A 22,362-nucleotide genomic window follows, 5' to 3' on the forward strand; every position below is an offset into this window, starting at 1 on the left:
CTTTGTGTAAGAACTGTTGGAGTTGTTAATAACTAAATACACATTATTACTTTGTGTAAAAACTGTTGGAGTTGTTAATAACTAAATATACATTATTACTTTGTGTAAGAACCGTTGGAGTTGTTAATAACTAAATATACATTATTACTTTGTGTAAGAACTGTTGGAGTTGTTAATAACTAAATATACATTATTACTTTGTGTAAGAACCGTTGGAGTTGTTAATAACTAAATATACATTATTACTTTGTGTAAGAACTATTGGAGTTGTTAATAACTAAATATACATTACTACTTTGTGTAAAAACTGTTGGAGTTGTTAATAACTAAATATACATTATTAGTTTGTGTAAGAACTGTTGGAGTTGTTAATAACTAAATATACATTATTACTTTGTTAATAACTAAATATACATTATTACTTTGTGTAAGAACTGTTGGAGTTGTTAATAACTAAATACACATTATTACTTTGTGTAAAAACTGTTGGAGTTGTTAATAACTAAATATACATTATTACTTTGTGTAAGAACTGTTGGAGTTGTTAATAACTAAATATACATTATTAGTTTGTGTAAGAACTGTTGGAGTTGTTAATAACTAAATATACATTATTACTTTGTGTAAGAACTGTTGGAGTTGTTAATAACTAAATATACATTATTACTTTGTGTATGAACTGTTGGAGTTGTTAATAACTAAATACACATTATTACTTTGTATAAAAACTGTTGGAGTTGTTAATAACTAAATATACATTATTACTTTGTGTAAGAACTGTTGGAGTTGTTAATAACTAAATATACATTATTAGTTTGTGTAAGAACTGTTGGAGTTGTTAATAACTAAATATACATTATTACTTTGTGTAAGAACTGTTGGAGTTGTTAATAACTAAATATACATTATTACTTTGTGTAAAAACTGTTGGAGTTGTTAGTAACTAAATATACATTATTACTTTGTGTAAAACTGTTGGAGTTGTTAATAACTAAATATACATTATTACTTTGTGTAAGAACTATTGGAGTTGTTAATAACTAAATATACATTATTACTTTGTGTAAGAACTGTTGGAGTTGTTAATAACTAAATATACATTATTAGTTTGTGTACGAACTATTGGAGTTGTTAATAACTAAATATACATTATTACTTTGTGTAAGAACTGTTGGAGTTGTTAATAACTAAATATACCTTATTACTTTGTGTAAAAACTATTGGAGTTGTTAATAACTAAATATACATTATTACTTTGTGTAAAAACTGTTGTAGTTGTTAATAACTAAATATACATTATTACTTAGTGTAAAAACTGTTGGAGTTGTTAATAACTAAATATACATTATTACTTTGTGTAAGAACTGTTGGAGTTGTTAATAACTAAATATACATTATTACTTTGTGTAAGAACTGTTGGAGTTGTTAATAACTAAATATACATTATTACCTTGTGTAAAAACTGTTGGAGTTGTTAATAACTAAATATACATTATTACTTTGTGTAAGAACTGTTGGAGTTGTTAATAACTAAATATACATTATTAGTTTGTGTAAGAACTGTTGGAGTTGTTAATAACTAAATATACATTATTACTTTGTGTAAGAACTGTTGGAGTTGTTAATAACTAAATATACATTATTACCTTGTGTAAAACTGTTGGAGTTGTTAATAACTAAATATACATTATTACCTTGTGTAAAAACTGTTGGAGTTGTTAATAACTAAATATACATTATTACTTTGTGTAAGAACCGTTGGAGTTGTTAATAACTAAATATACATTATTACTTTGTGTAAGAACTGTTGGAGTTGTTAATAACTAAATATACATTATTACTTTGTGTAAGAACCGTTGGAGTTGTTAATAACTAAATATACATTATTACTTTGTGTAAGAACTGTTGGAGTTGTTAATAACTAAATATACATTATTACTTTGTGTAAGAACTGTTGAGTTGTTAATAACTAAATATACATTATTACTTTGTGTAAGAACTGTTGGAGTTGTTAATAACTAAATATACATTATTACTTTGTGTAAGAACTGTTGGAGTTGTTAATAACTAAATACACATTATTACTTTGTGTAAAAACTGTTGGAGTTGTTAATAACTAAATATACATTATTACTTTGTGTAAGAACCGTTGGAGTTGTTAATAACTAAATATACATTATTACTTTGTGTAAGAACTGTTGGAGTTGTTAATAACTAAATATACATTATTACTTTGTGTAAGAACCGTTGGAGTTGTTAATAACTAAATATACATTATTACTTTGTGTAAGAACTGTTGGAGTTGTTAATAACTAAATATACATTATTACTTTGTGTAAGAACTGTTGGAGTTGTTAATAACTAAATATACATTATTACTTTGTGTATGAACTGTTGGAGTTGTTAATAACTAAATATACATTATTACTTTGTGTAAAAACTGTTGGAGTTGTTAATAACTAAATATACATTATTACTTTGTGTAAGAACTATTGGAGTTGTTAATAACTAAATATACATTATTACTTTGTGTAAGAACTGTTGGAGTTGTTAATAACTAAATATACCTTATTACTTTGTGTAAAAACTATTGGAGTTGTTAATAACTAAATATACATTATTACTTTGTGTAAAAACTGTTGGAGTTGTTAATAACTAGACATACATTATTACTTTGTGTAAGAACTGTTGGAGTTGTTAATAACTAAATATACATTATTACTTTGTGTAAGAACTGTTGGAGTTGTTAATAACTAAATATACATTATTACTTTGTGTAAGAACTGTTGGAGTTGTTAATAACTAAATATACATTATTACTTTGTGTAAGAACTGTTGGAGTTGTTAATAACTAAATATACATTATTACTTTGTGTAAAAACTGTTGGAGTTGTTAATAACTAAATATACATTATTACTTTGTGTAAAAACTGTTGGAGTTGTTAATAACTAAATATACATTATTACTTTGAGAAAGAACTGTTGGAGTTGTTAATAACTAAATATACATTATTACTCTGTGTAAAAACTGTTGGAGTTGTTAATAACTACATATACATTATTACTCTGTGTAAAAACTGTTGGAGTTGTTAATAACTACATATACATTATTAGTTTGTGTAAGAACTATTGGAGTTGTTAATAACTAAATATACATTATTAGTTTGTGTAGGAACTATTGGAGTTGTGAATAACTAAATATACATTATTACTTTGTGTAAAAACTGTTGTAGTTGTTAATAACTACATATACATTATTAGTTTGTGTAAAAACTGTTGGAGTTGTTAATAACTAAATATACATTATTAGTTTGTGTAAGAACTGTTGGAGTTGTTAATAACTAAATATACATTATTAGTTTGTGTAAGAACTATTCGAGTTGTTAATAACTACATATACATTATTAGTTTGTGTAAGAACTATTGGAGTTGTTAATAACTAAATATACATTATTACTTTGTGTAAGAACTGTTGGAGTTGTTAATAACTAAATATACATTATTACTTTGTGTAAGAACTGTTGGAGTTGTTAATAATTAAATATACATTATTACTTTGTGTGAGAACTGTTGGAGCTGTTAATAACTAAATATACATTATTACTTTGTGTAAGAACTGTTGGAGTTGTTAATAACTAAATATACATTATTAGTTTGTGTAAGAACTATTCGAGTTGTTAATAACTACATATACATTATTAGTTTGTGTAAGAACTGTTGGAGTTGTTAATAACTAAATATACATTATTACTTTGTGTAAGAACTGTTGGAGTTGTTAATAACTAAATATACATTATTACTTTGTGTGAGAACTGTTGGAGTTGTTAATAACTACATGTACATTATTACTTTGTGTAAGAACTGTTGGAGTTGTTAATAACTAAATATACATTATTACTTTGTGTAAGAACTGTTGGAGTTGTTAATAACTAAATATACATTATTACTTTGTGTAAGAACTGTTGGAGTTGTTAATAACTAAATATACATTATTACTTTGTGTAAGAACTGTTGGAGTTGTTAATAACTAAATATACATTATTACTTTGTGTAAGAACTGTTGGAGTTGTTAATAACTAAATATACATTATTACTTTGTGTAAGAACTGTTGGAGTTGTTAATAACTAAATATACATTATTACTTTGTGTAAAAACTGTTGGAGTTGTTAATAACTAAATATACATTATTACTTTGTGTAAGAACTGTTGGAGTTGTTAATAACTAAATATACATTATTACTTTGTGTAAGAACTGTTGGAGTTGTTAATAACTAAATATACATTATTACTTTGTGTAAAAACTGTTGGAGTTGTTAATAACTAAATATACATTATTACTTTGTGTAAGAACTGTTGGAGTTGTTAATAATTAAATATACATTATTACTTTGTGTAAGAACTGAGGGAGTTGTTAATAACTAAATATACATTATTACTTTGTGTAAGAACTGTTGGAGTTGTTAATAACTAAATATACATTATTACTTTGTGTAAGAACTGTTGGAGTTGTTAATAACTAAATATACATTATTAGTTTGTGTAAGAACTGTTGGAGGTGTTAATAACTACATATACATTATTAGTTTGTGTAAGAACTGTTGGAGTTGTTAATAACTACATATACATTATTAGTTTGTGTAAGAACTGTTGGAGTTGTTAATAACTAAATATACATTATTATTTTGTGTAAGAACTGTTGGAGTTATTAATAACTAAATATACATTATTAGTTTGTGTAAGAACTATTGGAGCTGTTAATAACTAAATATACATTATTACTTTGTGTAAGAACTGTTGGAGTTGTTAATAACTAAATATACATTATTACTTTGTGTAAGAACTGTTGGAGTTGTTAATAACTAAATATACATTATTACTTTGTGTAAGAACTTTTGGAGTTGTTAATAACTAAATATACATTATTACTTTGTGTAAGAACTGTTGGAGTTGTTAATAACTAAATATACATTATTAGTTTGTGTAAGAACTGTTGGAGTTGTTAATAACTACATATACATTATTACTTTATGTAAGAACTATTGGAGTTGTTAATAACTAAATATACATTATTACCTTGTGTAAGAACTGTTGGAGTTGTTAATTACTACATGTACATTATTACTTTGTGTAAGAACTGTTGGAGTTGTTATTAACTAAATATACATTATTAGTTTGTGTAAGAACTGTTGGAGTTGTTAATAACTACATATACATTATTACTTTGTGTAAGAACTATTGGAGCTGTTAATAACTAAATATACATTATTACCTTGTGTTAGAACTGTTGGAGTTGTTAATAACTAAATATACATTATTACTTTGTGTTAGAACTGTTGGAGTTGTTAATAACTAAATATACTTTATTACTTTGTGTAAGAACTTGATACCAGAACAGAAACTTCTGTTCATGGTGCTATAGATTCGACTTCTCTTACATCGCTTAAATCCGGAGTTGAATCCCCAAGAGAGACAAAATGCAAATAATCTGTTGAGCAGTTTTGTACGCTAAAAATACAAAAACATTAATTTTTACTCACAGCTGTACATACTCAGTGTCATAAAAAGAAAAAAAACGTTTTATGTTGAGACGAAATCACAAAATCAAGTTTGCGATACTCGTATATTTACGACGTATTCTGCGACAACTTAGTGTGACAAATGACAATTTACATGTAAGCCTGTTAGATTTAAGTATAGATGAAAAAAGATTTAATTATTTTATATTTAGAGAAAAGTACACGTTATGTGAAACATGTTTAGTGATTTGTCTTTTATTTTAATTCTATGCGCAGCTCCATGAAAATGAATTAAACAGGCTAAAAACGTGACATATTTATTACCTACTTCTAAACCGACACTTAATAAATACTGTGATAAACACTCTGATTGATTTAAGCTATTTCTGTGCTTCGTTCAGGCAATTTGGAGCCAAATGTTCCAAATGTGGCAGAACAATACAGTCAACAGACTGGGTACGGCGGGCACGTGAGCAGGTTTACCACTTAGCTTGTTTTGCCTGTGATTCTTGCAAGAGACAGTTATCAACAGGAGAGGAGTTTGCTTTATATGACAACAGGGTGCTCTGTAAAACACATTACTTAGAATTCCTTGAAGGAAACAACGCCTCCAATGACGGTGAGTGATCTTTTTTTGTTGTTACTAGAAAGTTGAAATATTCATAAAAAATGGGGTCAGTGATCTTTTTTGTTGTTACTAGAAAGTTGAAATATTCATAAAAAATGGGGTCAGTGATCTTTTTTGTTGTTACTAGAAAGTTGAAATATTCATAAAAAATGGGGTCAGTGATCTTTTTTTGTTGTTACTAGAAAGTTGAAATATTCATAAAAAATGGGGTCAGTGATCTTTTTTGTTGTTACTAGAAAGTTGAAATATTCATAAAAAATGGGGTCAGTGATCTTTTTGTTGTTACTAGAAAGTTGAAATATTCATAAAAATGGGGTCAGTGATCTTTTTTGTTGTTACTAGAAAGTTGAAATATTCATAAAAATAGGGTCAGTGATCTTTTTTGTTGTTACTAGAAAGTTGAAATATTCATAAAAATGGGGTCAGTGATCTTTTGTTGTTACTAGAAAGTTGAAATATTCATAAAAAATGGGGTCAGTGATCTTTTTGTTGTTACTAGAAAGTTGAAATATTCATAAAAAATGGGGTCAGTGATATTTTTGTTGTTACTAGAAAGTTGAAATATTCATAAAAATGGGGTCAGTGATCTTTTTTGTTGTTACTAGAAAGTTGAAATATTCATAAAAAATGGGGTCAGTGATCTTTTTTGTTGTTAGTAGAAAGTTGAAATATTCATAAAAAATGGGGTCAGTGATCTTTTTTGTTGTTACTAGAAAGTTGAAATATTCATAAAAAATGGGGTCAGTGATCTTTTTTGTTGTTAGTAGAAAGTTGAAATATTCATAAAAAATGGGGTCAGTGATCTTTTTTGTTGTTACTAGAAAGTTGAAATATTCATAAAAAATGGGGTCAGTGATCTTTTTTTGTTGTTACTAGAAAGTTGAAATATTCATAAAAAATGGGGTCAGTGATCTTTTTGTTGTTACTAGAAAGTTGAGATATTCATAAAAATGGGGTCGGTGATATTTTTGTTGTCACTAGAAGGTTGAGATATTCATAAAAAATGGGGTCAGTGATCTTTTTTGTTGTTACTAGGAGGTTTTTAAATATTCATATAAAAGTTCAGTCATCCTGTTAAAAAAATCAGAATAGTAATTAATTTGTAAATTACGCTTCATAAGTTTATACAAAATGTCTCAGTTCCCACTGCTTCCCCATCCGCTGACTCAGCGGTAACTTTATAAGCTTTTATTTCAAAGCCCTTGGTTTGACTCCCTGAGGTTGACACACTGTAGATAGTCTAATGTGTGTGATTTTACTTTAATAACAATTCGCCAGTCAACAAACTATGACTAAGTTATGACTGGGACTGCTGTTTGGAGATAGCTGAATTTTCTTGTTTATTTTAATGACTTTAAAATCTGATAGGTCTCTAGGTTGGACAACGGTAAGCTAAATTGTAAAATTCGAGGTTCGATTTCCTGCGGTAGACACAGCAGATAGAATAGATGTGCCTAGTAAAACTGTGAAAAGAGTTACTGAAAATGTGTAACGCCAACTTGGAAGTTTAGATATTGTAGTTGAAATGAGATATATTCCTGAAAGCTGTTATAGTAAATGAATAAAACAAATTTTGCATATATATTCATTAATTTGTTGTTTACGAAAAGTTTGTTGAAATGTGTCCCGAGTTTATTGACTATGTTTTGGTAGCATATCAAACGGCTCGGCATGGCCTGGTGGTTAAGGCAGACGAGTCTGTATCTGAAGGTCGCGGGTCCGAATCCCCGTCACACCAAACATGCTCGCCATTTTAGCCGTCGGGACGTTATAATGTCACGATCAATCCCAGTATTCGTTAGTAAAAAGTGTAGCTCAAAAGTTGTCGGTGGGTGATGATAACTAGCTGCCTTCCCTCTAGTCTTACACTGCTAAATTAGGGACAGCTAGCGCAGATAGCCCTCGTGTAGCTTTGCGCGAAATTCAAAACAAAGTTTATCGAATCAAAGACTGCGAAGTTTATTTTTATAATAAATAAAAACATGTTACTTGAAATAAAATTACAAATAGACCCTAAAAGAACCTTTTTCCTACCATAAGAGAGATTTTGTTCGTCCTTAAGGTTCTGCAGTAAGCACATTGTGAACATTGCAGTCATACTTTTGATTCATTGTAAACATTCTAGTTATAAGTTTCTCATCATTATTCGAAATGTTTTCGCGGCACAACAAAATTTACATGTTGTGTTTATTTATTGTTAACAACATGCATATGGGAGTGCTTGTTTTATTCTGTTTAATATATAGTTAATAGCTGATCCAAAGATATTAGATTAATATTTCAAACTTCGTTATAACTGTTTTGTTAACTCTGGTATAATGACACGCTATTCAAAAAACCATCGGGGAATGAGAAGAGTTATCGATATTTTATCTATGACACAATGTTGTTAGATAATATCAGAGACCCTTCCCAGTGTTATGTCAGATTGTCGATCATGTGGGCTGACATGCACATTTCAGTTCTGTACAAAGGTGAAGGTAACACAATCTATTCTAATTTAGGAAAACAACGGTAGGATATTGAAAGGAGTCCACATTGAAAGAGAAACATTCAAATACTTCGACGAAAACATCTAGAGATTTCCATGACCATGAGGGAAATAGGTCATCCAGGTGCTGGTTAAAGACTTGTCATTGCAGAGTGACTATAAGAATCGCAAGATATCAAAATGTTGACCGCCTTTAGATCAATTGGTTAACCGGAAGTCTCAACAGGGTATATGGTAGCCACATTGACTGTAACATATGCAATGACAACGCACGGTAAAGGCCATGCAATATAGTGATACCGAAATTAACGTTAATATTATGATGGTCAAAATTCGTCTGATACGGAGCCATGCCAGAGTTCCCAACTGGTCAGCAGCTTCCGGTAAGAATATAGTATCGTGTGAATGGAACATCCAAATGAATGTTTATGAGATATTCAGGGAAGAGGCCGGAGAGCGAGTGATTTGGCTAACAGTATTAATAAATTGGAAGCATTTCTGATAAAGCAGCGATCAACATTTTCTCCAGCAGCTCATTGATTCTCTTTATAAATGTTTCTGGGAATACAAATAATAGGTTGAGGCTATAGACTCCATGAGAGGAAGGATACTTACACATCAGTTTACATGGCTGTTCACTCATTGTCCCACTGACATCATCAAAAGTCGCTTGTTGTTATAGCTGGAATATAAAAAAGCTGATCATTCCTTGAATATTGTCTTTTGTTGTTGTCTCACTGACATTTAATTAAGGACCTACATTCATTTTCTGGAAACTCGTAAACTACAACTCTGTGAAAACTTTTAGTAAATGTGTGTTTGTGAGTTTTCCTTACAGCAAAACCACAACGGGCTATCTGCTGGGTCCACCGATGAGAATCAAACCCCTAATTTTAGCATTGTTTAATTCGAAGACTTACCGCCGTCTCAGCAGTGGACGTTTTAATAAATAAAAAAACAACAACTCAGTATTCCTAGATTATAGCTATGTACCCGGTTCTTACGGTTTCACAAAATATCGAAGATAATGCCAAACTCTTAAATAGCACTATCCGCAGGTTTTAAAATAAAAATAGTTCAAAGTCCTAAAGTGCTATTTTTGAACAGTCTTAACGAAATAAATGGCCCCATAAAAACAACTATAAGGGCAATTTTAGAATACATATTTAAACTCATTGTTTATTTAAAGCTGGTACACAGTTGTAGTTGGAACCTTAGAATTATTTTCGTTATTTATGGATATAATCACAAGTTTATCTTTTACAATTTATTTGTACTTGTCGTCGTTCTGTTCGTTGAAAGCCAGTATTCAATGGAGCCATTGTGAATGGCTTACATTTCTGCAAGGCCCGGCATGGCCACGTGGATAAGACACTCGACTAGTAACCTGAGGGTCGCGGGTTCGAATGTCACACCAAACGTGCTCGCCCTTCCAGCCATGGGTACGTTATAATGTAACAGTCAATCCCACTATTCGTTGGTAAAAAAGAGTAGCCCAAGAGTTGGCGGTGGGTGGTGATGACTAGCTGCCTTCCCGCTACTCTTACACTGCTAAATTAGAGACGGCTTGTGCAGATAGCCCTCGTGTAACTTTGCGCGAAATTCAAAACAAACAAACAGTTTTGGAGCCGTGGATTCGTTATAAAATTGTCGGTTAAATCCAACCATTAGATGTGATAAGAGTAACAGTTTGCGATGGATGTTGATCATTTACATTCTCTATCAGCCTATAGAGATGGCAAGTTAGTCATGACTATATTTACGCGAAATCCGACAAACAAACAAAAAATATTCTTTAAATACGTGTTTAATGTATTTTTATAGCACTTACACGATTATGTTATATCAAGAATCACTGTTTTGGCTTTTGACCACCATGTAAATATTATTGTTCGTTTTGATATGTTAATAGAGATTTGCATTGGAAAATTTCGTTCTAGATAAGATCAAACCTGTATTTTGTATTATGTTTTCGAGTCAGTTAGGACCATCGAGATTCGTTCCGTTTATATCGCGTGTTCGGACTATTTGTTTGTTTGTTTGTTTTTGAATTTCGCGCAAAGCTACTCGAGAACTATCTGCACTAGCCGTTCCTAATTTAGCAGTGTAAGACTAGAGGGAAAAGCAGCTAGTCATCACCACCCACCGCCAACTCTTGGGCTACTCTTTTACCAACGAATAGTGAGATTGACCGTCACAATATAGTGCCCCCACGGCTGAAAGGGCGAGCATGTTTGGTATGACGGGGATTCCAACGACGGGGATTACGAGTCGATTGCTTTAACCGCCTGGCCATGTCGGGCTGGGTGGGAAAGGAAACATCGCGGGTGTCACGTGTTGATCAGGAGGTCCCATTTACTACTATTAGTTATAACCTGGAGAAGCGATTAGATGGAAGATAGATTGATGTTAGCGAGAACGGGAGCAACTGACTTTGAGTTGTTTTTTAAATGCAGTAGATTCTAATTTTACAACCAACAAAGTTCGAACACTTTCAAAGTTTTGTTTTAATCCCGTAGCCAGAATTTGTTTGTTTGTTTGTTTGTTTTGGAATTTCGCACAAAGCTACTCGAGGGCTATCTGTGCTAGCCGTCCCTAATTTAGTAGTGTAAGACTGGAGGGAAGGCAGCTAGTCATCACCACCCACCGCCAACTCTTGGGCTACTATTTTACCACCGAATAGTGGGATTGACCGTAATATTCTAACGCCCCCACGGCTGGGAGGGCGAGTATGTTTGGCGCGACTCGGGCGCGAACCCACGATCCTCAGATTACGAAGCGCACGCCTTAACGCGCTAGGCCATGCGAGGCCCCTGTAGCCAGAAAGACCTACCTTTCGTATCATAAGTTGACAGTAGTTAATGTCAAAATTCTACAATACCATTTAGCTATTCTGAAACACTGCGTTATTTGAAACGGTCTATTTGAGTGTGTGTGTTGTTCTTATAGCAAAGCCACAAAGGGCTATCTGCTCAGCCCACAGAAGGGAATCGAACCCCTGATTTTAGCGTTGTAAGTCCGCGGTCTATTTGACATTTGTCGTGCATATTGAAAACGATATTCACATGTTATTGAGAAGTTTGTAGGTTTTGAAATAAAGCACGAAGCTACACAATGACCTACCAACCACGGGTGTCGAAACCCGATTTCTAAAGTTGTAAGTCAGCAGAGTTACTGCTGTGCCACTAGGTCACAGTGGTTCTTAACCTTTTTCCTCGTCTTACCCCCTGAGACCCTCCAAGGTATTACCGTGACCCGTATAATAATTTTTGTAATGCTGAACTTTGCGTAAAGGTGGAATAAAACAAAACTATATAAAGGTCCTAATTTATTGAAAATGTTACAAATAAATGACCTTGAAAAATGCTACAAGTGATAAACGCAAAATCCATGGAATTACTGAACAGCATACAAAACCTACATATTCACTCAGTGTGAAGGTTGATATATAATGAGAAAATATATTAATACGATGGAAACTCTGATATCTAAATTTTAAATTCTATATTAATATTATATAGTTAAAAAAATTTAGACAATTCTAAACGTTGTAATATATGAACATTTTTACTCAAAATTAAACAGGTGGTTGCGCAACAAGCATCTCGACGTGGTTCAAGTGCCGCACATCAGCGTGTTTCTCATTGGTGGGCAGGTTACATGCACTTGCCACAAAAACTACAAACTGCTCCGTGATTTCCCCAATAACTCCCAAACCTTCCGTGACCCCAAGAAACCTCAAACGACCCCCAGGTTAAGAACCACTGCACTAGGAGGTTGATTCCGAAAAGAAAACCTTTATCCAAAATACAAAACAGGGATAGAGGGCGCTAAACAGTGGTTGATGAATACTAAACAGCGTCAACCCTGTCATTTGGTTTGTTTGTTGTTAAACGTAAAGCGATAAAACGGGCTGTCAGTACTCTGGCAACCACGGGTATCGAAATCCAAACTGTAGCATCGTAAACCTGTAAACTTCTTGTTCCGCCACTAGGGGCTAAAATAACAGTCGTGTAAAAATGTGAATTTAATATATATTATTTGATGAAGTTCGAAAAGTTCCAGTTGATGTACACCTGATAATAAACAGTATGTTAATATGTAAATACTCAACGAAATATTAGATAAGAACAGATTTTTTAAAAAACTTAATCCTTGGGTTCTAGGTTCAACAATTATTCTAATTTCTTCATTTTCTTTTTTTAATCTGGAAACATTAGCTCGGGAATATTTTTTTCCAAAAAGAGGTAGCGTGTGTCGTCTTCTGATTGATTGTTTGCATTGAACTTCCTAGTTCCAGTTCAATGTTTTTATTCTGGAACTCAGGGCGACCAGATTTCGTACGTGAAAAACCGGGACAAATTTGTTTTAGCAGAAGCATCTCTCTCCAGCCAACGGAAAATTTTGAAATATGCCTACAGTGGTGATAGTGTTTGCAGAGAACATTTCTGCGGCTTTCTGGCGATTTCGATAAAAAAACAAAAAAAAAACCAACAATTTTGATTGGAAATATTTGGATCCAACGTTGAAACACGCCCTGGAAGCTTTTGTTATGTTTAGGATTTTTATTTTAGGGAAATAATTTTGCGTATAAATCAGGATAAACTAGTTTGTAAATAATTTGATTTATCTTTGGGGACGGCATAGCCAGGTGGTTAAGGCACTCGACTCGTAATACGAGAGTCGCGGATTCGAATCCCAGTCACATCAAACATGCTCACCCTTTCAGCCGTGGGAGCGTTATGATGTGACGGTCAATCCCACTGTTCGTTGGTAAAAGAGTAGCCCAAGAGTTGGCAGTGGGTGGTGATAACTAGCTGCCTTCCCTCTAGTCTTACACTACTAAAATAGAGATAGGTAACGCAGATAGCTCCCGTGTAGCTTTGCGCGAAATTCAAACCAATTTGTCTTTATTTACAGTTATTTATAAATAAAAATCTAAGTAAGTTTTTGATTTATTTTACTTCAATTCAATAGATTTACCTTCGTTTTACTCTACTTGCCTTTTCAATAATTCACAATGTTGCATTATTACACACAATTCATCCCTATGTCTGTTGAGAACTGTAGAATCGCCTAACCCCTCCTGGTTCCTCTGGTCTTTCTACTGCTCTTTCACACCAGAAAATATTATCTTCACGTCACAGTTTTGAAGAGGACTAGTGAATAAATACTGGCATGGCTTCATAACCTTCGAGAACTTGAAGAAATATACCGGTTTTCTGGATAAAACCAATCTTTCCGGTCTTGGCTGTTCTGTTCCTGTACACTTTTTCCAACAAATATTTGGTAGAACAGAACTGGATCGTCCACTTTTCCCTCAAGTACAAAGAAGTGGCTCCAACTTGCTTCTACAAGAGTGATGGAAAGCATGCAGGAAAGTAGTGACATATTTGAAAATGTCAATCTGTAGAGATGCTCGTACCATCGAATTCTTCTCTTCTTGATTTTGATCAAATTATCTGGTGACTTCCAGCGACGGATGCGCCTAGAATATTTCTGATCATTCACAAGTACTCCACGCGCACGCGATAATCTTATGGATACAGCTAGATACGTGAGTTGTCCCTATTTTAGTATCAACTCTTCCTTAAAAATAATAATAAATAAATAAATTACATCTCCGAAGTTGTTGTTTTTTCTTTTCCTCTTCAGAGACAACTCGTTCATAACCGGGAAGCTTGATTTCATACCATCACCACCTCCTGATAAAAACAACAGACAAACAGAGCAGTGCACCGAGTTTTGCTTTGGCTGATTCAGTATTATTTAGTATTATTTGCTAAGCAGAGAAATAAATAACTAATATCATTATTTTTTAACAAAGTAAGAAAATAAAACTGGTAACGTGAAACTATTCATTGCTACTCAGCTTCGATGAAAAGTGTATCTTTTTGTGGTGGAAAATATAAAACATCTTTAAACGAAATTTGAAGGAATAACTTCGAGCTCAAGATCAAAACTAACAGATGTTTTTAAACGACAAAAATAACAAGAGAAAATGTGTTATTTGTAATATTCTGTTTCTTAATTTATTTCGGGGACGTCTATATTATAACACAGTTTTTTGTTTTGTTTTTGTTTTTTAATTTCGCGCAAAGTTACACGAGGGCTATCTGCGCTAGCCGTCCCTAATCCAGCAGTGTAAGACTAGAGGGAAGGCAGGTATCAATTACCACCCACCGCCAACTCTTGAGCTACTCTTTTACCAACGAATAGTGGGATAGACCGTAATGTTATAACGTCCCCACGGCTGAAAAGGAGAGCATGTTTGGTGTGACGGGATTCGAACCCGCGACTCTCAGAATACGAGTCGAGCGCTTAACCACCTATAACACATTAAGAACTCAAAGGGCAGAAACTACAATAGGTATTGTTGAAACGTTTAATTAATACATGGAGTAATAAATTATTATGGCATAACACGCCTTATGCCAGCGAATTGAGATCTCTGATGGGTTTGTTTATGTAGTTTTGAGTTACAGTGAAAATGACAATTTTTAATAAATGTTGGTTTGTTTTGAATTTCGCGCAAAGCTACACGAGGACTATCTGCTCTAACCATCCCTAATTTTGCAGTGTAAGACTAGAGGGAAGGCAGCTTGTCATCACCACCCACCGCCAACTTTTGGTCTACTCTTTTACCAACGAATAGTGGGATTTACCATCATATTACAACGCCCGTACGGCTGAAAGGGCAAGTATCTTTGGTGTGGCAGAGATTCGAACCCGTGACTCTCTGGTTACGAGTCGAGAGCCTTAACCACCTGGTCATGCCGAGCCTTTAACAAATGTTAAAATTATAAATCGTATTCTGATGTAATGTCACACAAACAAACACAATTTAAATACGTAATTAAAATCGAGTGTGTTGGTTTAACAATACGTCGGTTTCATTAAACAAAACTAGTTTCATTACAGACCACTATATCATTTGTTTATATAATATATAAATAGTACAGCTCTTCGGTCTCTAAACCTAATTTAATTGTTAAACTGAAATTCTTAAACCATTTTGTGAATGAATAATTAGAACATTCGGGCTCTTACGGTTATTAAAATAAACGCGTTAATCCAGTGAAGTTTAATTTTTAAAAACGATACGATATATTTATAAATTTAAACAATACAATCAACGTGTTTTTGACAACTTTGAGCGGATTTGCTATCTGATTTCACAAATCAAGAATATATTTTTGAAAGACCAAAAATACAAAATTGAATTACATTAATTTGTCAGTTAAATATTCTGTCTTTCTATTACTTACACTGAAATATGCTAAAATTTGGCAACAATTTTTTTTTTTTTTTTTTTTTTAAGTTAAGTTAAGTTAAGTTAAGTGCAAAGCCACACACACAGTGGACTATCTGTGTTCTGCCCAAACTCGGTCTCTAGCGCAGTGAGTTAGCAAACTTGCTACCGTGCCACTAGAGGGCCAATTTCGGAAGAAATGATACTTCGTTTTTTCCTGATAAATAAAAGAAAAATTAATTGTGTAGATGATATTCACGAATTATTTTGAATTCCACGTGCACATTTTGTACGAGTTTTCCATCTTTCGATATGGTGCGTGTAATTTAAAAAAACTCTTAACTTCTTCACACTAACTTAAAATAAAATTTACTTATAATATTTTGTTCAAGTAAAATCTTGAATTTATAACACTTTTGAATCATCAGTAATAATAACAAGGATTATCTAACTCTGACTGAAAAACAACAAGAAGTTAATGGATCCTACTTGTTCAATAACCAGATAGGAAACGTATATTTTTACTGGATATTACTGGTTTCAGTCAACTAGTTAGAAGCAGTCTTTAATTTTTTATTCGCTGAATACAACCAATCAGGAGAAGCTTCTTACTAATTGTGAAGATGAACTAAAACTGTTCTCTCTCGTTGACATAATCATCCCAAAATAAATGGACATCTGGAAATCACCAAGTAATGTTATCTTTAGTTGATACGATAACACCAGAGGCCGTTAATGACATCTGATATGGTGGTGATTTACGTTAAGAAATCAATCTAGCATTCGGTTCGAAAAAAGTCCTTGTTTTGATGATTGTTAATTAGCTTTCTCCGAATCAATGTGTTCATCTGTTATCGAGACCGTATCATACATTGGGCCGAGGTCAAAGTTCAAACCTTCCTAAATAAAATGTGACACCGCCGACGAAATGTTATACACTGAGTAGGTAAACACGACTGTTATAACGAGTAAAGATTACGTGATGTTCTGATCTTCGGAGATGTATATTCGAATAGAAAAAAATATTTGAAAAACTAAATCACTTTCTCTGTCTCTCGTTTTTGGTAATTATTACCGTTTCAACACAAATGTTTTAGCCACGTATGCTTCACTGGTTTTATTAATTACTTGTAGGTTTATATTGTTGTGTGTAGTAAGCACAATGGGCTATCTGTGCTCTGCCCACCACGGGTATCGAAACCTGGATTCTAGCAGTATAAATCCGCAGAAATACCGCTATTCTCCCGGGGACCATGGATTTATGAATGCGTTAATGATAGGTTTCCAAATACCACATAAATTGCACAATGTAAACAAACGTACAGTGCTGTGCAAAAGTGTTAGAATAAAGGCAAAAATTAGATTTCAAGCTATTTTCAAAGAGCAGTGGAAGGTAAGTCACAAGTGAAACATCAAAGTTTTATTAATTTTCATATTTAGTATAACAGAAACTCAATGGAAGTGCTTGAGTTCAGCGATACGCTCTCGTAAAGTTTCTTTGGAAGTAACTTTGGATTTGTCAAGTTTTTGATCTATCAAATCCCATATCTAATCATTTGGGTCGAGATTGGGGCTCTGTGAGGGTCATTGCATCATTTGAATGACTCCAGCAGCTTCTTTCTTAACTAAATGTGTTTTTCTTATAGCAAAGCTACATTGGGCTACCTGCTGTGCCCACTGAGGGGAATCGAACTCCTGATTTTAGCGTTGTAAATCAGTAGACTTTCCGCTGTCTCAGCGGGGTACTCTTAGCTAAGTAATTTATGCATAGGTTGAATGAATGTTTGGGGTCAATATCTTCTTGGTAGTAGAATCCTTTACTAATAATACAAAACCCACTGGGTATATCCTGGTGGGTCAGTATCTTATGGTCCACACCCACTGGGTATATCATGGTGGATCAGTATCTTATGGTCCATTATTCCATCTTAATTTCCAATTATTTACTGTCGCCTTAACAGAAAAAGAATTTTAAAAAACCATCGGACTTACCGCTGACCCACTGATGTCATAGTTTTTAGGTGGATTACTATTGGAAGAATTATTTTGTCAGAACTTCAAGTCTAACCAACGTCTGTTAATTATGCTTAATTGTCCCTCAGTATGTCTGCCAACTCACACCGCTAGAAACCAGGTTTCAATACCCGTGGTGGGCAGTGCACAGATAGCTTTATGTTTAATTCCAATCAGTTATGTTTAAAACTGTTGAATGTGTCAATAACATTTACATTCTATGATCTACTGAAAGTGGAAAAAGAGGTTTATGACAGCTGATCAGAAAACATTGGATTAAAATTCTATAAGAATCATAAGAGTTTGTTCGTAACAAAAATTGGTACGTATAGTTTCTTTGTTCTCTCGAATTACTTTTGTTCTCATTAAGAATTCAAAATTGGTTCACTAGAATGATTAGAACTCGCTTCCATTTTTTTAGAAGAACAAATGGGAGGGAGGAAGTTTTTTTTCTGTTTCAAGTCCCCCCCCCCCATGATATGACGCCACGATTCTGTGCCTCAGTAGAACAGTGCCAAGTTTACGGACTTAAATACTACAATCCACGGCGCACATGGCAGATAGTATACTGTGGCTTTGCTCTGAAATAAACAGTTGAGTCACGTTTTCATTTCTTTATTTGTCTTTTTCTCAAGAGAGTGGTGGTGACCAGGAATGCCACCAGAAGACGAAGACCAAAAGGGTCAGGACAACCTTCACAGAGGAACAGCTGCAGGTCTTGCAAGCCAATTTCAATCTAGATTCAAATCCTGACGGGCAGGACCTCGAGCGGATCGCTCAAATCACTGGGCTCAGTAAGAGGGTCACTCAGGTTTGGTTCCAGAATTCAAGAGCTAGGCAAAAAAAATATCTCTCGAACCAAGCTAAGAAGTCTGGTTGTAAGTAAGGGAATATTACTGTCATTGTTTGTCTGTCTGTGTATCTGTTCAACCATATTTGAGACTTGGTTAACGTGACTAAAATTATACAGAACGAAACTGTTCATCTTTTTTACATCAGGTCGTGTGTTAGCGACTTTAAACTTACAGCAAGAACGAATTTTTCATTTGACAGGTTGTTCAGGTACAGTATTCGTCGCTATAGAAACATAAATGTTTAGGAAGACGAGTCCTTCGTTTGTTTTGAATTTCGCGCAAAGCTATACGAGAGCTATCTGCTCTAGCTGTTCCTAAATTTAGCAGTATAAGAGTAGAAAGCAGCCAGCTAGTCATCACAACCCACCGCCAACTCTTGGGCTACTCTTATACTAACGAATAGTGGGATTGACTGTCACATTATAACGCTCCAACCGCTGAAAGGGCGAACATGTTTGGTACGACGGGGATTCGAATTGTTTGTTTGTTTGTTTGTTTGTTTTGGAATTTCGCACAAAGCTACTCGAGGGCTATCTGTGCTCGCCGTCCCTAATTTAGTAGTGTAAGACTAGAGGGAAGGCAGCTAGTCATCACCACCCACCGCCAACTCTTGGGCTACTCTTTTACCAACGAATAGTGAGATGGACCGTCACATTATAACGCCCCCACGGCTGAAAGGGCGAGCATGTTTGGCGCGACGGGGATGCGAACCCGCGACCCTCAGATTACCAGTCGCACGCCTAAACCCACCTGGACATGCCGGGCCTGTGAGAATGTTAATAAAGTATTGTTTTTTTTTACGAGTAAGTCAAAACAGAAAATCGTTGAGGTGATTGTTTTAAAGTATAAACTAGAAATGCCGTATTTGAGTCTTAACAGTTTTAATGTTATAAAAGAGGAAAAACTGATAGACTACGTAACGGTATATTTTGTATCTAAGGGACATAAAAAATTTTTGTGTTGCATTATATAACAGTAACATTTAACCAGAGACTTACTATACCTTGGTATACACAACAAACAACAGTCGCACCAAACATGCTCGTCCTTTCAGCTGTGGAGACGTTATAATGTGACGCTCAGTCTCACTATTCGTTGGTAAAAGAGGAGCCCAAGGGTTGGCGGTGGGTGATGACGATTAGCTGCCTTCCCTCAAATCTTACAGAGCTATATTAAAGACAACTAGTGCGGATAGCCCTCGCGTAGATTTGCGCGAAATTAAAAATCAAATAACACACAACAAATACGTTTTACAATTGTTGTTTAAGACTCGTAACACAGATAAGTTAATGCTTAGAACTATAAACGGACTATTCTCCACGTTAAGTTACTTTGATAGCGAGGTTTCAGCCCTCTTTCCGGAGCTTTCATCGGACAACAGCACACTGAGTGACGAAATTTGTTGTTGCCCGATGTAGGACTAAAAGTTCGCAATAAATGTATTTTAACATAGACAAAAGTCTGTTTACCAAACGCATGCTATAGTAATCGTGCTTGAAATGTATGTTTTCTAAACCTACGTTAGTTTCACATCAGAATTCAGTGAAGTAAAAAATAAAATAGCAATGCTTTTAAAATTTAAATATTTAAATTAACTGAAAACGTTCTCTGTCTTTTCGTACAGCGCCCCCAAACGGAAGTGTATTGAATTACTGATTGTTTCATTGCGTGAGAGTTTGTTTTTGAATTTCGCGCAAAGCTACTCGAAGGCTATCTGCGCCAGCCATCCCTAATTTCGCAATGTAAAACTAGAGGGAAGGCAGCTAGTCATCACTACCCACCATTAACTCTTGGGCTACTCGTTTTACCAAAGAATAGTGGGATTTGCCATCACATTACGACGCCCCCACGGCTGAAAGGGCGAGCATATTTGGTGCGACGGAGATTCGAACCCGCGATCTTTAGATTACGAGTCGAGTGCCTTAACCACCTAACCATGCTAGGCCTATTAGATGTGACATCCAGTTGAAAGACAGTAAGATAAATACTTAGTTTAAAACATGTTACTTAAATATGATTTTTTGACCCTTCAAATTAATCACTCTTACGTGAAGCTCCTAAGTGAAGGACAGTTAAAGCAAAATATTACGTCCTACTTTTAACATCTTTTGCACGTGTTCTGATGGAAATATTTTTCTTATTATTACTTTTTGGTTTGGCACATACAAGTAAAACATACGTAAAGTGTTTATGACTATTAATAATTTTAACAGTATTTTTCCTTCTTCCAGCGACAGTTTTAACCCTGTGTCGTCGGCCACTGTATGTCCCGGATGTGGGATGATGTACTGTTTGTGTTCTAGGCCTTCTCTCCATGCTAATATGGTTCAGGTAGCATGACAATGGGAAACCTATAAGACTGGCAGCTTTCCAGGAACTGTGGAACGGGTGAATGAAGCTGAACAAATAGAAGATTGTTGGAAAGCTGGTAGTGTAAGACTTCCAGTTTCTCTGGAACTGTGTAAAATGTAAATACAAATAAACAGGCAGAGGATCCTTTGGATGCTGGCAACCATCTGAGGACCCGACCTTCTCGGAGCTGCGTAGTGTGAGAATAAAAATGAACTGGTAAAAATAATTATTTAGGTGCTGGCAACCATCAGACGCCCCCGGCTTCTTGGAGTTGCGTCGTGTGTGAATAAAACTGAACTGGTCAAATAATCCTTTGGTCGCTGACAACCATTTGACGCCCCCGGCTTCTCAGAGCTGTATAGTGTGTGAATAAAACTGAACTGGTCAAACAATCTTTTGGATGCTGGCAACCATCTGACGCCCCCGGCTTCTTGGAGCTGTATAGTGTGTGAATAAAACTGAATTGGTCAAACAATCTTTTGGATGCTGGCAACCATCTGACGCCCCCGGCTTCTTGGAGTTGCGTCGTGTGTGAATAAAACTGAACTGGTCAAATAATCCTTTGGTCGCTGACAACCATCTGACGCCCCCGGCTTCTTGGAGCTGTATAGTGTGTGAATAAAACTGAATTGGTCAAACAATCTTTTGGATGCTGGCAACCATCTGACGCCCCCGGCTTCTCAGAGCTGTATAGTGTGTGAATAAAACTGAACTGGTCAAACAATCTTTTGGATGCTGGCAACCATCTGACGCCCCAGCTTCTTGGGTTGCGTCGTGTGTGAATAAAACTGAACTGGTCAAATAATCCTTTGGTCGCTGACAACCATTTGACGCCCCCGGCTTCTCAGAGCTGTATAGTGTGTGAATAAAACTGAACTGGTCAAACAATCTTTTGGATGCTGGCAACCATCTGACGCCCCCGGCTTCTTGGAGCTGTATAGTGTGTGAATAAAACTGAATTGGTCAAACAATCTTTTGGATGCTGGCAACCATCTGACGCCCCCGGCTTCTTGGAGTTGCGTCGTGTGTGAATAAAACTGAACTGGTCAAATAATCCTTTGGTCGCTGACAACCATCTGACGCCCCCGGCTTCTTGGAGCTGTATAGTGTGTGAATAAAACTGAATTGGTCAAACAATCTTTTGGATGCTGGCAACCATCTGCGCCCTTGGCTTCTCAGAGCTGTATAGTGTGTGAATAAAACTGAACTGGTCAAACAATCTTTTTGGATGCTGGCAACCATCTGACGCCCCAGC

General features: G+C 34.5%; 1 protein-coding gene across 1 annotated transcript in view; it reads left to right on the forward strand.

Moving 5' to 3' along the window:
• Nucleotides 1–21,857, forward strand: part of LOC143228839 (LIM/homeobox protein Awh-like) — a gene marked incomplete at its 5' end in the record, with an annotated part of 49,122 nt that extends 27,265 nt beyond the window's left edge. Inside the window, 4 exons of the mRNA XM_076460226.1 lie at nucleotides 5,919–6,136; nucleotides 18,537–18,771; nucleotides 19,200–19,208; nucleotides 20,987–21,857. Of these exons, the coding sequence (XP_076316341.1) occupies nucleotides 5,919–6,136; nucleotides 18,537–18,771; nucleotides 19,200–19,208; nucleotides 20,987–21,095 (571 nt within the window). The remainder of the gene's footprint in view (nucleotides 1–5,918; nucleotides 6,137–18,536; nucleotides 18,772–19,199; nucleotides 19,209–20,986) is intronic.
• Between the last annotated feature and the right edge of the window lie 505 nt (nucleotides 21,858–22,362).

The sequence above is a fragment of the Tachypleus tridentatus genome, chromosome 10 (assembly GCF_004210375.1).
Source record: "Tachypleus tridentatus isolate NWPU-2018 chromosome 10, ASM421037v1, whole genome shotgun sequence".
In the NCBI taxonomy this organism is placed as follows: Eukaryota; Metazoa; Arthropoda; class Merostomata; order Xiphosura; family Limulidae; genus Tachypleus; species Tachypleus tridentatus.